General features: G+C 36.5%; 1 protein-coding gene across 1 annotated transcript in view; it reads left to right on the top strand.

Moving 5' to 3' along the window:
* Positions 1-10869, top strand: part of LOC124536892 (sialin) — a 60012-nt gene extending 49143 nt beyond the window's left edge. Inside the window, exons 9-12 of the mRNA XM_047113543.1 lie at positions 7323-7470; positions 8088-8228; positions 9625-9710; positions 10257-10869. Coding sequence (XP_046969499.1) covers positions 7323-7470; positions 8088-8228; positions 9625-9710; positions 10257-10430 — 549 coding nt within the window. The 3' untranslated portion in view covers positions 10431-10869. The remainder of the gene's footprint in view (positions 1-7322; positions 7471-8087; positions 8229-9624; positions 9711-10256) is intronic.
* The last annotated feature ends 3928 nt before the right edge of the window (positions 10870-14797 follow it).

The following is a 14797-nucleotide window of genomic DNA, read 5'->3' as shown; positions in this document are numbered from 1 at the left end:
GAACTCGACTATCAGTATGTCATATATTTTATTTCGTGACTTTATTATCTAAATACATTATTTAAAACACCTTGAATTATAATGAGGTTAGGTTGTCGAAACACGTGTTCGCAGCGAGGTTTCGAAAGAATTAACGATATCTTTGCGGAAGATCGAACGAAGGATACAGCTTCACGCGACCAAACATATATGCGTAAATTGCGTAGTCACGTGATAATGATTGATAAATTGTCGTTGATAAATTTATTGAACTGGTCGAGGGTTTTGGGCGGTTTGAAAGTCGGGAAAGTAATATGTAATTTTTATTTATTCGTCTTGTGTTTGGAAGGGAAGAAGGGTCATATAAAATATATTTGTGCTTTATGAGGCTAATGTATATGGGCAGTGGTAATCACTTGCAATGAGGCCCTTTATGTCAATTTATAGAAAGATCTTACGTCTTGGCTGTACGTGTATTTACTGCCATCGGTAATAGGTACATATAATATTAAAATTGTAAAAGTCGGATTTCAATAAATAAACGTTTTCTTAATTTATTTATTTGTATCAAATTAAATCAATGCAAAACATTATTTTTGAAACGAAAATACAATTTAAATTTCATATAAAGTTACGATCGATTCAGAATGAATTTAATGGGGAAGATTCTTTATAAAACAGAAAACTTACTCTTTTTAGAAAATACAAGTTATTGGTAACATTATACCTAATTATACAAAACAGAAACTTCATCATCCTCATCCTCCTGCCCTTATCCTAATATTATTTGGGGTCAGCGCAGCATTTCTTCTCCTTCCATGCTTCTCAAACGGACGTCATCTCACAAGTAACATTCCTTTAACCAATATCTTCTTTCACACAATCCATCCATCGTTTCCTTGGTCGTCTTCTACCTCTATATCCATCCACATCCATGCTCAAGACCTTTATTATTATAAACATATAAATATTTTACTATATAATGATTTTCTCCCAGCAATAAAACACTCGTTTAGCTGGTAATGGCGTATCATACGTTTCGATCTCGTGGTATTGCCGCAATGTGTGGCGCTCGCATTCCACCGTATCGTAAACCTGTTGGTACCACACGGTCTATATTTAGCACTAACTGTTTACAATAATTACAAGCGTCATTCCCTTGTAATTTGCAAAGGCGATGTCAGTCCCCCGTCTGATGACCCCTTTACGATCCGTGAGAAGCTCCACTAGATATCCGATCGCAGTACAGGATGACTGTCGTAAAAATATCTGACGCCTTTCTTGGCTTTCAGTAATGGTTTGAAAGTATAATTGTAAATGGCTTCGGTTTTATTTGCTCTTAGTTCGGTATTTAGATTAAATTTTATTATGTCCGTCGGATTCCGTCAATGTATTTTAGTTTTGGACTAAGTTATTAAAATTAATTTGGTTAAATTTTAGTATGAAGCCAGCTTAAATCCCAAGAATGGTGATAAGCTACTTGTTGGTACTGGTTGGTAAGTGGTAGTGCCACGCTGTATACCTTCGGGTTACAGCCGAATGGGCCGGCACGCCCGGGGAAGTACCACTCTCTCACTTAAAATCGGCGTAAAGTGGTAGTTATGCTACCGCGTTTCGTCCGGTAAGTGAGAGTTCCGGAGGCCCAATCCCCCTCCCCCCCAAAACTTGATGGTTGTGCAGAATTTGGTTAAATTACCCCAGGAGGGTACCATCAGCGACAGCGGTGGAGAATCCCTCTCTGGGCATCCATGCTCAGGACATACACCACCTGAGCAGGGATGCCCAGGCTGCCCTCCGAATTCTGGGGGGGGCAATTTTGCGCTCGCCACTGTTCGGGGCAAACGGAGCAGGCATCATAAGGCAACCCCTACCACCCTCGCTGTGGACTTCTGCAACATAAGGGGACTCAACTCCAACCTCAACGCCGTTCACTACCATCTGGAAACGGCGAAGCCGGCCTTGCTCTTTCTAACCGAGACCCAGATATCTTCTCCTGCCGATACGACTTTTCTCTCGTACCCTGGGTACAAATTGGAACATTCCTTTATACCACGAGCTGGGGTATGCGTTTACGTCAGAGATGATATCTGTTCTCGACGCCTCGGCAGCCTTGAAGGACAGGACCTATCGATTATCTGGCTGCGTGTAGACTGCGATGACCATCCGCGAATCTATGCGTGCCTTTATAGGTCCCATAGCGGTAATGCCGAAACCGACCGACTGGTTGAGCACGTCCAAATGGCTACAGATTCCGTGCTTCAGCAGATTCCATCCGCAGAGATCATTATTCTGGGTGACTTTAATGCTCACCACGCAGAATGGCTCGGCTCACGCACCACCGATCATGCGGGTAGATCTGTTCTGGACTTCGCTCTAGCATATGATCTGACACAACTGGTCAACTCGCCAACGCGAATACCGGATGTGGAGGATCATACACCTTCCCTGTTGGACCTTCTGCTGACTTCACATCCGGATGGCTATCAGGTTATCGTCGATCCCCCTCTGGGCTCGTCTGACCACTGTCTCGTCCGAAGTACAGTGCCGGTTGTGCGGTACTCACGGCCTCACTTTGTTGGGTGCCGCCGAGTATGGCACTACAAGTCAGCAGATTGGGATGGGATGCGGTCTTTTTTTGCATCGTACCCATGGGGGCAGATTTGTTTCTCGCCGGATGATCCGAACGCTGCTGCTGACTCTGTTGCCGATGTGGTGCTTCAGGGTATGGAACTATTCATTCCTTACTCTGCAGTACCCATCGGTGGCAAGTCCCAGCCTTGGTTTGGTCGCTTCTGCAAAACGGCATCACGCCGAAAGTGGGAACGCTATCAAACCTGGGCTAATGCATCTGCGTCTCGTGATGTAAATACCAGCGCATTTAAAAAGGAATACAACTCTGCCTCTAGGTCCCTCAAAAACGTGATTGCTAGGGCGAAGACGGAGTACATTGGCAGAATTGGCGAGAGACTGGTGCGTCTCCCTTCAGGAACACGAGCGTTCTGGTCTCTCGCTAAGGCTGTCTTAGGGAATTTCTGTCAGCCATCTTTTCCATCTCTGCACAGAGACGGTGAGTCATTGGCCCATACCGCGAAAGAGAAAGCTGATCTTTTAGGCTCTCTCTTCGCGTCGAACTCGACTCTGGATGACCAAGGAAAATCTCCACCAACAATTCCGCGATGTGATACCACGATGCCGGAGGTTAAATTCCGGCAAAGTGCAGTTCGTAAAGCACTTCTTTCCTTGGACATTCATAAGTCGAGCGGACCCGATGGTATCTCTCCAATCGTGCTACGGACATGTGCTCCCGAGTTGGCACCGGTCTTAACGCGTCTTTTCCGGCAATCCTACACATTAGGCGTCGTCCCGAATTCCTGGAAGACAGCTTTGGTGCATCCGATCCCTAAAAAAGGCAACCGCTCAGACCCGTCCAATTATAGGCCTATAGCCATCACCTCCTTGCTCTCCAAGATAATGGAGTCCCTTATAAACTGCCAGCTCCTGCGGTATCTAGAGGAGAACCAGCTGATTAGCGACCGCCAGTACGGTTTCCGTCGGGGTCGGTCAGCCGGTGATCTTCTAGTTTACCTTACTCACAGGTGGGCTGAAGCAGTTGAGAGCAAGGGGGAGGCATTAGCAGCCAGCTTGGACATAGCGAAGGCCTTCGATCGTGTATGGCACAAAGCGCTTCTTTCGAAGCTTCCTTCCTATGGGCTTCCCGGGAAATTATGCAATTGGATTACCAGCTTTTTGGCAGATCGGAGCATCAAGGTCGTTGTCGACGGTGCATGCTCTGACTTAAAATTCGTCAATGCTGGTGTTCCACAAGGCTGCGTTCTATCACCCACTCTGTTTCTTCTGCATATCAATGATTTGTTGCAAATCGGGAACATTCATTGCTATGCAGACGACAGTACCGTTGACACCTTATACACCAGCCGCGCTAATATTTCTCGGGAAAACGTCGAAGAGAACCGGAACAAACTTGTGTCTGAAATCGAGTCTTCATTAAACGAAGTCTCGAATTGGGGCCGGCTAAATCTAGTCCATTTCAACCCCAAAAAGACGCAAGTTTGCGCGTTAACCGCTAAAAAAACACCATTTGTCGTATCTCCACGATTTGAGAACATTCCGATAGCCGCTACAGGTAGTATCGGAATACTTGGCGTTGATATTTCGAGCCTCGTTCAGTTCCGCGGTCAATTGGAAGGCAAAGCCAAATTGGCTTCAAAAAAGCTGGGCGTGCTCAGCAAGGCGAGACAGTATTTCACGTCGGCCCATCGCCTTAAACTTTACAAGGCGCAAATTCGGCCTCACATGGAGTACTGCTCTCACCTCTGGGCGGGTGCTCCCCAGTACCAGCTCCTTCCATTTGACCGCATCCAACGTAGAGCGGCTCGAGTTATCGACGATCAAGCTCTTTCCGATCTCCTTGATCCTTTGGCTTTGCGTAGAGATGTCGGATCACTCTGCATCTTCTACCGAATTTTTCACGGGGAATGTTCCGAGGAATTGTTCGGATTAATCCCGGCTGCTGAATTTCACCTTCGGACATCTCGCCAAAATTCTAAGTTTCACCCGCACCACCTTGATGTCCGAAAATCCACAACAGCGCGATTTCTCAGACATTTTCTGCCTCGCACAACCACTTTGTGGAACCAGCTTTCGCCGGCGGTTTTTCCGAACCGATACGACATGGGAACCTTTAAGAAAAGAGCCTACTCCTTTTTGAAAGGCCGGCAACGCACCTGCAAGTCCCCTGGTGTTGCAGGTGTCCATGGGCGGTGGTAGTCACTTTCCATCAGGTGAGCCTCCTGCTCGTTTGCCTCCTATGCCATAAAAAAAAAAAAAAAAAAAAAAAAAAAAAAAAAAAAAAAAAAAAAAAAAAAACTTACCAACTGATGATTAATCCAAAAAACGCGAACGAACCCGCGGGCGGCAACTAGTGATTGCTTTCCCTCGTCCCTGGACTATGCAATCGAAAGATATGTAAACAATTTCTTAGTATGTTTCACGTTAGAGTAATTGGAGAGTCAGGGTCGAAGGAGATCCCTTACCAGCAACAACAAGCCTGTAAATTCCCACTGCTGGGCTAAAGGCCTCATCTCCCTTTGAGGAGAAGGTTTGGAACATATTCCACCACGCTGTTCCAATGCGGGTTGGTGGAATACACATGTGGCAGAATTTCATTCATTAAAGACAAATTAAGCACATGAATCAGCGGTGCTTGCCTGGGTTTGAACCCGCAATCATCGGTTAAGATACACGCGTTCTAACCACTGGGCCATCTCGACTCAACTAACCTTACCAGCATGAAGCTCTAATACCATAAAAAATCGATAATAATACAGTAGTCTGCACTTGAACAGCCTAACGTAGCTTTTGCCTGTAAAAGGTTTGTATGATTCATAGTTCGATTCACAATAAAAACGAGTTACAAAAGTATTAAGATCGGGTATTGGCCTGTGTTATAAACCACATACAAGTCATCGAACTGAGCCTGTTTTAATTAATAAATAATTAATACTTTATGTTAAATTTAAATTACGTGATAAATTATTTCTTACATATAAAACCGGTAGCTGTGACAATCTACTTAGAAAGCCATTATTTTAATCTTAAACACATCTTTAAGTTTAAGTTATGTAGCGGAAGGCGGTACAGGAAATCATTTAAAACTAGTAACCCGCCCCGGCTTCGTACGGGCAATACCGATACTAAATATACTACAGAATTTGTTTATTTACGACGTCACATTAGAAACTTCTTCTTTATTGTAATGATAATGTTTTACTCATTAATAGTTTTCACTCGTGTGTTTTTGTATCCTGATTTTCAAACGTGAAGGTGTAACAAACAGACACACAGACTGATTTATAATATTAGGTTAGATTCACTACTATACCAATACACGTTTCCAAATAATACACTAAAACTCATATAATTGTACATATTGGTCATGATTATGTTATGTATTCGTTTTGCTGTTATTGGAATCTTACCTTATGAAAGGATCAGTTTTCGAACAGTGCATCTATCAAAACCGCAGATTATTTTGACAAAAGATTGATTGAATTTGTACCATTATATTCAGCGTGTTTTATAAAACACGTTTTCAAATCAAAATATACTTTAAGTAGTAGTATTCAAGTAGGCTTTTATAAACACTTTTGAGTTCATTTAACAAGTTAAACTATATATTTTATCGTATAACGTAGCCGGGCTAGGCATGGCCGGGTCTGCCAGTAAAATATATCATTTCTTCTCTAAATATTGTAAATTTTCAACATTTATAGGATAGTTCCGATGGACAAAAGTATTATATAATTTTTCACGTAAAAACAAAACAAAAACATCGTAAGGAAACCTGTATGTCTCAAATGAAAACCTGGCCAATGTCTAAGCATCTTTGCATTTGAGCAGTTGGACCCGATGAAAAGTCAACCCAGCCCTCTGACATAGGCACCGTAAGAAATCATTCACCCTTCAAACCCAACACAACTATAGTAAGTGTTTGGAGGTAAAATATTGATTGAGGTGGCGGACTAGCCCAAATAAACCACCAACAACATACAACCACAAGTTACATAACAGTTACCTTATCATAAACGTTTCTAAAACTATGTACAGCTCTTAACGAGGTGAGCGACCCTCATTGCCTCTGATTTGCATTTACTACTAAGCAGTTTTAAACATCGCAAAAAAACATACTATGGCGCCTGTCGCAGATTCCAAGTTTCTAGGAGCTATTTTCAATGAATTCCAAGCTATTTATAGACGCGTAATAATAGTCACTGGGTAACTATCCGCTTGTTTTTATGGCGGAATAAAACCTCATTTTAGATTGGAAATTATATGCCGTATATAATCAATGACTTTGGTCAGGACTAAAAGTTAACTCAAAAAATCCTGAAACCTGTTTAGAGAAACATTAATCTGTGTTAAAAGAAGTTTTTCGAAATCAAATAGATATTTGAGAGGTGCTTTATAGATAGTGGTATGGAACCCCTTGTGCGTGAATCTGATTCGCACTTGGTCGGCACTACCTATTATTTACCTTAGTATATTTCGTAGAATGCATTCTGAGTAGAATTCAGCAGACCTCTAATATTTTTTTATTTATCTTATTTAATACTTTTAAAATAATTACCTTATGTACAAAACAATCGTGACAAAGGCTCGTGGCTATTTTTTGAGTTCCTGGGTTACAAGCTGGAATCCTGTGCTGAAATTACGGGTGACACAAACAAACAAATATGTGTAAATTTTTTCAATGCTTACACGTGACTTAGTGTCAAGTACATAATTGAAATGCAGCATTTAATAATGATCATTTTTCGTTATAGAATGGTCTGCTGTCGTCCCTCCCGTACCTCGGCAAGTACCTCTGCGCGCTGGCATCGTCGGTGCTGGCTGACTCCCTCCGTCGCAGTGGACGCCTCTCCACGACAGCGGCGAGGAAACTCTTCACCGGATTCGCTGTTGGACTACCTGGTAATTTGAAAATGGAATTTCTTAATGTTGTCTTTATTTATAGTACTGGGTCTCCCGCCAAACTTCGCGGTTATTCTAAAGTTCTTTTTATTTCGAATTTCGAAAACTATCACAGATTTTGTTTTGATTTATGTATTATTTTATTTATGACAACATCTGTTCGCACGTTTTTTTTTTACATACAGCCATAACACCGGTCTCTACTTGGTCAGTAACTTTTTTCCGCTCTCTTAAATTAATTCTTTCACTAAACAGCAATAATGTAGTAAATGGCAATTAAGAATCGTCTTTAATTTTCTGCACATCTACGGCTGAAGCTTCAAATGAGACCATAACCGATCTGCGTGTAGCTGTCCTCCCATAGTCACTGGGACAAAACTCGGCTTACGCTATTAATAAAAGTTTATGTAAACGGTCTATTAAGTTGGACTTCATGTTATTGATACGGTATTATAGTTTTCATTTGAAAATTATTTGTTCCTATTTCGACTTCAAAAAGGTGGTTTATTCGGATTTTTTTATCATAGGCATAGGCATAGGTTTTAAAAAGCTACGTCCAGATCAGCTGTAAAATAGTTTATTTATAATAACTTGTATATTCATTATTTGTGTATTAGGTTTAATGATGATCGCTCAAGCGTTCTTCGGCCACGACAGGATCTGGTCCATTGCGATCTTCACAATGGCGCTCACCATCAACGGCGCGGTCACCGCCGGTTACCTTGGCAATGGACTGGACATAGCGCCTAAATTCAGTGGTAAGATTTTGATACTAGACCTAACCGTGATCACTTAATATAATCCACGCCTTGAGGACATTTATTTGAATGTAGGAATGTTGATAAATATGGCAACCCTATAAGAAAAAAATGATTGATTGATTGACAAGGCATTGACCCTTTTAATTACTGGTTGAACCCTGCTTTTTACTTACGCAAAATTCACCCCCACAGTCACCCCCATTTTACCCCCTCAAGGGGTGAAATGAAGGAGCATATAATTTTTCCCGAGGAAAAGGATACGAATATCAGAATAGCGTATCTACAAGTCGATTGTCAATATTTTACGACACACATACAGTCACTAATAGTATAATTTTGTAATAATACTATTAGTGACTTTATAAAAAAAAACAATGAATTAATTAGTTGTTTATAGGCTTTAAGTTTGAAAAGAGGTAGCAAATAATATCCTCGGAATTAATGCTTGCTTCAAATTCGGTTCAGCGCTTTAGCCGGCAAAGCGTAACAAACAAACAGACATATAGAATTAATTTAATTTCGAATTTATAATATTAGTATAGGTTAAACATTTTTCTGGAGTGTCTGATAATATCTCGGACACGTACCTTTGGGTTAATTGTGTAAAATGAACATCAGGTCAGCGCCTGGAATATTTTTGGATGGCTCATACAAACTGACGTGAGTCATGGATTTTTTCCATAAATCAGACAATAGGTAATTTTGTTTTATGACGATCATTTTAAAGAAGTATTTGATTTAATTACAACAATCAATTATCTTAAGTTTAAATATATAATTAATTTAATTTACATTTTTGAATCTTTCTTATATTAACTATACTAAATATTATAAATGCGAAAGTAACTCCATTCGTCTCTCTTTGGCGATTAAAATACTAAACTGATTTTGATTAAAATTGTCATGACTAATACGCGAATAGTTCATAGGTAGATTCGAATTTAATGTATAAAATCCAAACCATCTCCATAATGGGAGAGGAGGTCTTAGCCCAGCAGTGGGAAATTTACGGGTTATTCAGTTTACAAGCTATATTATAATAGCTTTCACGAATTAGGAGGTTGGGGGGGGCAGTCTAAAGTAGCCTATTCTTTTCCTTGGGTATCTGCTTGATTCAAAACAGATTTCATCAAATTCGCTTCATCGGTTAAGCCGTGAAAGCATTACAGATATGTATTGTATAGATATGCGTTATAATAAAAACGTAGTTTATTTAATTTGTTTGATTAACAAAAATCAACCAACGAGATAAGAACTGTTTCCGCGTTTTTTAATCAACGCTGATAATAACAGAATACAGTCAGGACATGTTCAAACTTTACGATAAAAATGATAATCGTACGTTATTTAGATTTTATGTCGTTCATGATTCATGTGTTTGTTTTAATTTAAGGTACAATCTTTGGCATCGCGAATACGCTGTCTTCGTTTGGCGGCTGGCTTTCAACTTTCATGGTCGGCGAGTTAACTAAGGAACATGTAAGTATGCTTATTAATTCATGTAAATAGCCCAATAGTCTCATGGTTTGAGGTTCAAACCCTGGGCCAATAAAACTTAATAAATCGTATTGGGTTTTATAAGAGATCGAAGTCTGTCCTTTAAATGTTTTGATCTTTAAAATTACACATCGGATTTTGATGCGGTTTTTTCAATAGATAGATTGATTCAAGAGGCAGGTTTATATGTATTGATACATACGAGATGTGTGATTACACATCTGCAGTGATTACTGCAGAAGGGTCTAAACAATAATTTCTATACTATGTATTGGAGTAATGACTTAGTAAATACGTGCGGTAGGTGCGGTCTGAAATTGAGTACGTAATAATTAAAGTTTAACTTATGTGTTTATTATATGTGTACTTTGTTCTTAATTAATTTTAAATTATGTACGAGTTTACCTCATTATCTAAATATTAAGGTAAAATAATAAAACAAATGGAAATCATTGTTATTATTTAATAGTAGTAGTATTATTTGTTACTTGGAAATAACTAACTAATTAATACTCATATTCTTCACAGAACACATACGAACAATGGCAAATAGTTTTCTTCATCCTAGCCGGCACCTATATGTGTGGGGCTCTAGTCTTCGTCGTATTCGGCTCCGGAGAACTGCAGCCCTGGAACTCCCCCCAATCAGCGGAAACCACAGAGAAACACGAGGAACAACCGCTGAACGAAGAAAAAGTATAAATCGTAAGATACAAACCAATCGACTTATAAGACTGCAAATTCATACACCTAACGCCATCTAGCGGCGGCGTTGTGAAACTTAGTAAATTTGACTTCGCTTGCACGAGTTGTTTTATCGGTAAAATATTTAGAATCTCAATTAGAAAAACGGTTGTACTGTGTTCAAATAACAAGTCTGCGAATTATTTCGTGTATTAGAATGCCTGCGGCAAATTTAGCTGCATTGTCATTTAAATAATATTAATTTGTGTGTCAAATAGTTTCATTAAATTCAATTCAACAGGTATAAAATATATAACATATAATATGTTCATAATAAAATATAATAAATATTGATATCAAATATTTTATCATAAAATGATGTTACAAGATGTTCGATTTTACAATTTCTACATTACAATAATATTAATGAAGTATTTTATACATATTTTTACATTTTACAAAATATCGTCGAAAACTTTCAGGCTGTTAGTAATTGTTAATTATAATTAATAATTATTAAAATAACAAACTTTTATTCATTGGTTTTGATAAAGATTAAAACATTGGATCAGTTTTGCTTACATTTTTTAAACAAAACATCGAGTAAGCCTTGTTATATATATATACACGATAAAAAGAAGAAAAAAAAAAAAACAAAAATAAAGCAAATAAATTAGCAACTTGGCTTATAAGTTATATGCAATATTTATTTGCAAAATTAAAAAAAAATACATAAATAGGGTTATGATTTTGGCGGTAAAAATCAATGATTTCAATAACGACGTTTTTTTTAATTTGTACTGATTTCTTCGTTAATATTTAATCTGTTAACTATCAGTGTTTTTTATACAAAAAATGTCAGAATAAAAAAAAGTTCTATATTTCGATTTATGTCAAACATTTTCCCGCCAACGTAACCGTATTTATGGTGATTAAAAAAAAAACAAAAAAAGGCTGTTGATAACGATTGTGATGTATTTATAACGTGCCGGCAACGCGCAACGGACTCTCCGTATATCACAAAGTTGGAAACCCGACTCATTGTTAAAGGTTTAGCGCTTAGGGCTTAAGATATCTCGCGGGTCAAATTTAGACAAATTGAAACTTTAATAGGAACAGTTATAGTAAAAATACTTTCAAAAAATTTTTACAAGTGAGATTTATTTCTTCTCTCGACGGTCATGCTTTTTCTCTTCAGATGAATTTTATTTTAATTTGAAAATTTGCAAACATGTAGACTTTCATGTTTTTTTATTTAAATTATCTATTTAGTAGTAAATATATTGAACGATATACATTTCATATCTAAAGTTGACAAAAAAAAATTATCTATCAGAATATAAGTCAAAAAAATCTGAGTCAAAATAAACTTTATTCAAGTACTTAAGTAAGGCTTTTACAAGCACTTTTGATCGTCATTTAACAAATAAGTGAAGCTACCGATTCGGAAAGTAGATTCTACCGAGTAGAACCGACAAGAAACTCAGTAGTTACTACATTTTTAAGTAATTTAATTTCATGAATTGTTTAATTTGTCCGTGTATACATGTAAACTTTGACTCAGAATTAAAATTTTACAAGCGACGAATTTAGGTCTCTTAAATTTAACGCTTAGTAATGTTGTCTATAATTTTCACTTAATCGTCGAAAATGTAAACTACATTTGAGACGATATAAATTATTTTCGGGACCAAAAACTATACCGCGAGATATCTTAGGAATTTTATATAAAAAATTATTAAGTTCTTTGTAAGTATCGATTATTTATTTTTCTATATCGACGGTTTAGGAAACACTTAACCATTTATTCAGCTTTGTTGAACGCCTTTTATATGGAGACTTACGGGACTCGAGACTTTTATAACGATTTTTTATTATATTATTAATAGTTCGACTTACTTTCATTATTATTTTATCAAAAGGATTCCTAATTATTCTTATTTTAAATTTGGAATATGCCTTAACGTTTTCGCCATATGGATTTCTTATAGAAAAATTGTTTTTTATGGAATTATAAAGATACTTTCAGTATGTTAGAAGTTCCGTTGGCCTCCATTAAAATTTGACCATAGACAAGTCTCGTTACGTACGTAAGACATAGATAGTAAGATTAAGCCATGTTCGCACTTAGCTTTATTGCAAGAGATAATGCATTAGCCAGTATTTACACGAATATTTTTATTCATATATAACGACGTTTCATTAAATTCAGACTATTATAATTAGTTTTCAGTTTCGTTTAATTAATCGTTCTAAATTGTCTATCTGGTTTAGTTAAAACAGCACTATGTTTCATCCGCATATAATATATCACTCTCTCATAAGATACAGCTCATCTAACGCATTGTTCTTTCATCAAATAAGTATTAAACTATATTCGTAATGCTTTCTTTAAAAAATATTATTATTTTGTTGACCGTCGTTCTTAGTATTCTTGTAAATGAAGGTTATTTTATTGCGCATTTCGACAACTGTGATAAAGAGATTTGTTTATGAGTTATTGGCCCGCTATTTTATTTTATAATTTCGGAATTAAAAATAAAAATCCTAAAATGGTTATTATTAGTTCCTAAATTACTATCAGTATTTCGTAACCGTTCGCTTGTTGTATAACATCATAAGTCCACAGATTAAACATTAATATACGTTTATTTATAATCTGTATCGAATATGTTATCTGTGGAATGTATTTCAATGTAAGTAATTTTATACCATAATGAGCCGTTAGGTATTTTAGTTTTAAGTACCGAGTTGTGAATTAATCTCACAACGTATTTAAACAGATGGACAGTTTTATACTCAATAACAAACTGATTTTTACAAATGGCAATAGTATTTTTTAAATATATAGTGAACTAAATGATACTAGCAATAGTTTAATATTTTAGGTTTTTTAACGAGTCAAGATTCTGTCCACGTGTTTAATTTAGGTTCTTTATTAAGTAGATAATAATTACAACTTACCATGTATGTTTAAATTATGAACATTAATTAAATATAAATGTAATATGACAAAGTCTGTAATCAATTTTATAAAAATCAAACGAAACTCATTCGATATAGTATATAATGATTACTATATCGATGTTTTTTACAATTGTAACAATTTTTGTGCCTGTTTATCTGCATTTTAATGCTTAAATACCAAAACGCGTCAGTCGATGTATCGAAGCAGGTTCAAGACGTATTCCGCGAGTGCTAGCAAGTGTGTAATTAAGTATTTAAGAATATCATTTATTATAATTATATTAGTGTAACGATTTGTTAAATGTCACTTTGACTTATGTACTTTTGTGAACAATATTTTTTTTAAATAAAGTTTTCGAAAAATTTTACTTGTTTATTTTATTTTATTGTTCTTCACCTTTATCGTCAACATTTCAAATTCTTATAGATTTATTTTAACAGATATATATAAATAACAGAATGTCTCGAAAGTAATGTTAGTTTCTACTAGGGCGTGGGTTAGTTCTACGTATACCTATAGGATTAGTTTAAGATTCTTTTACTTGACGATATTACAGCTTGTTAATGTGCCAACTAAGGCCTTGAAGTCAAGATTTGGAGCTTATTCCGTCACAATGCTCCAATGCGTGTTTGTGATTACGCATGTGTTCAAATTCATAATTTTAGGCTATATACACCCTATATGTTGAATGTTTTTTTTTCGTTTTGTATATCAGTTATCCATTTTGTTTTAAATAAAATTTGTGATACAATATTCTTATTGTTTTTTAACAAATAACGAAATTACGCAAATAAAAAACTAGGACATCCAGCTGAAAGGCAACTGTGAGCCTTGCAATGGGAATTACACATTGATTGGCAGATTGGTTAACTAACATTAAAACTTGAATATATATTTCGTAATATCACGTGAAAATAGAATAATGAAAGAAATCGCTTCTCGGAATGCATTTATCTGAGCCCGCTCGCCAATCGCCGGGCTCGCTCGACTGTGACAGCGATGGAATTACTTCACGTTCACGCTAAGCAAAAATTTAACTAATAGTATAACAATTGAATGTGATTTCAAATAAAAAAAAAAATAGTTTTTTGTCAAACTTGACAATTCTGATTTTTCAAAAAAAAAAAAATTACACAAAAAATATATTTCTTTGCATTGCAGGTAAAAGTATAAATGACAATAATGTCAATGATGATGATGAAAAACACAATCGAATACTAGAGGGAGCTCTTTATTCTTTGAGAGGCGAATTCTGAAAACTTATTTGCAGCTATATACAATTAATTACATGAAGTTATTGAATAATAAATTTTATTCCATAAAAGTATTAATTACAGGCGGGAAGTGACTTTATTTTATACTACGTTGGTATGTAGGTATGTAAATAAAACAACAAAATGTAACTTACGATAGTTTA

Source organism: Vanessa cardui, chromosome 17 (assembly GCF_905220365.1).
Source record: "Vanessa cardui chromosome 17, ilVanCard2.1, whole genome shotgun sequence".
In the NCBI taxonomy this organism is placed as follows: Eukaryota; Metazoa; Arthropoda; class Insecta; order Lepidoptera; family Nymphalidae; genus Vanessa; species Vanessa cardui.
The sequence above is the reverse complement of the archived record's forward strand: the minus strand, read 5'-3'. Positions and strand labels throughout refer to the sequence as shown.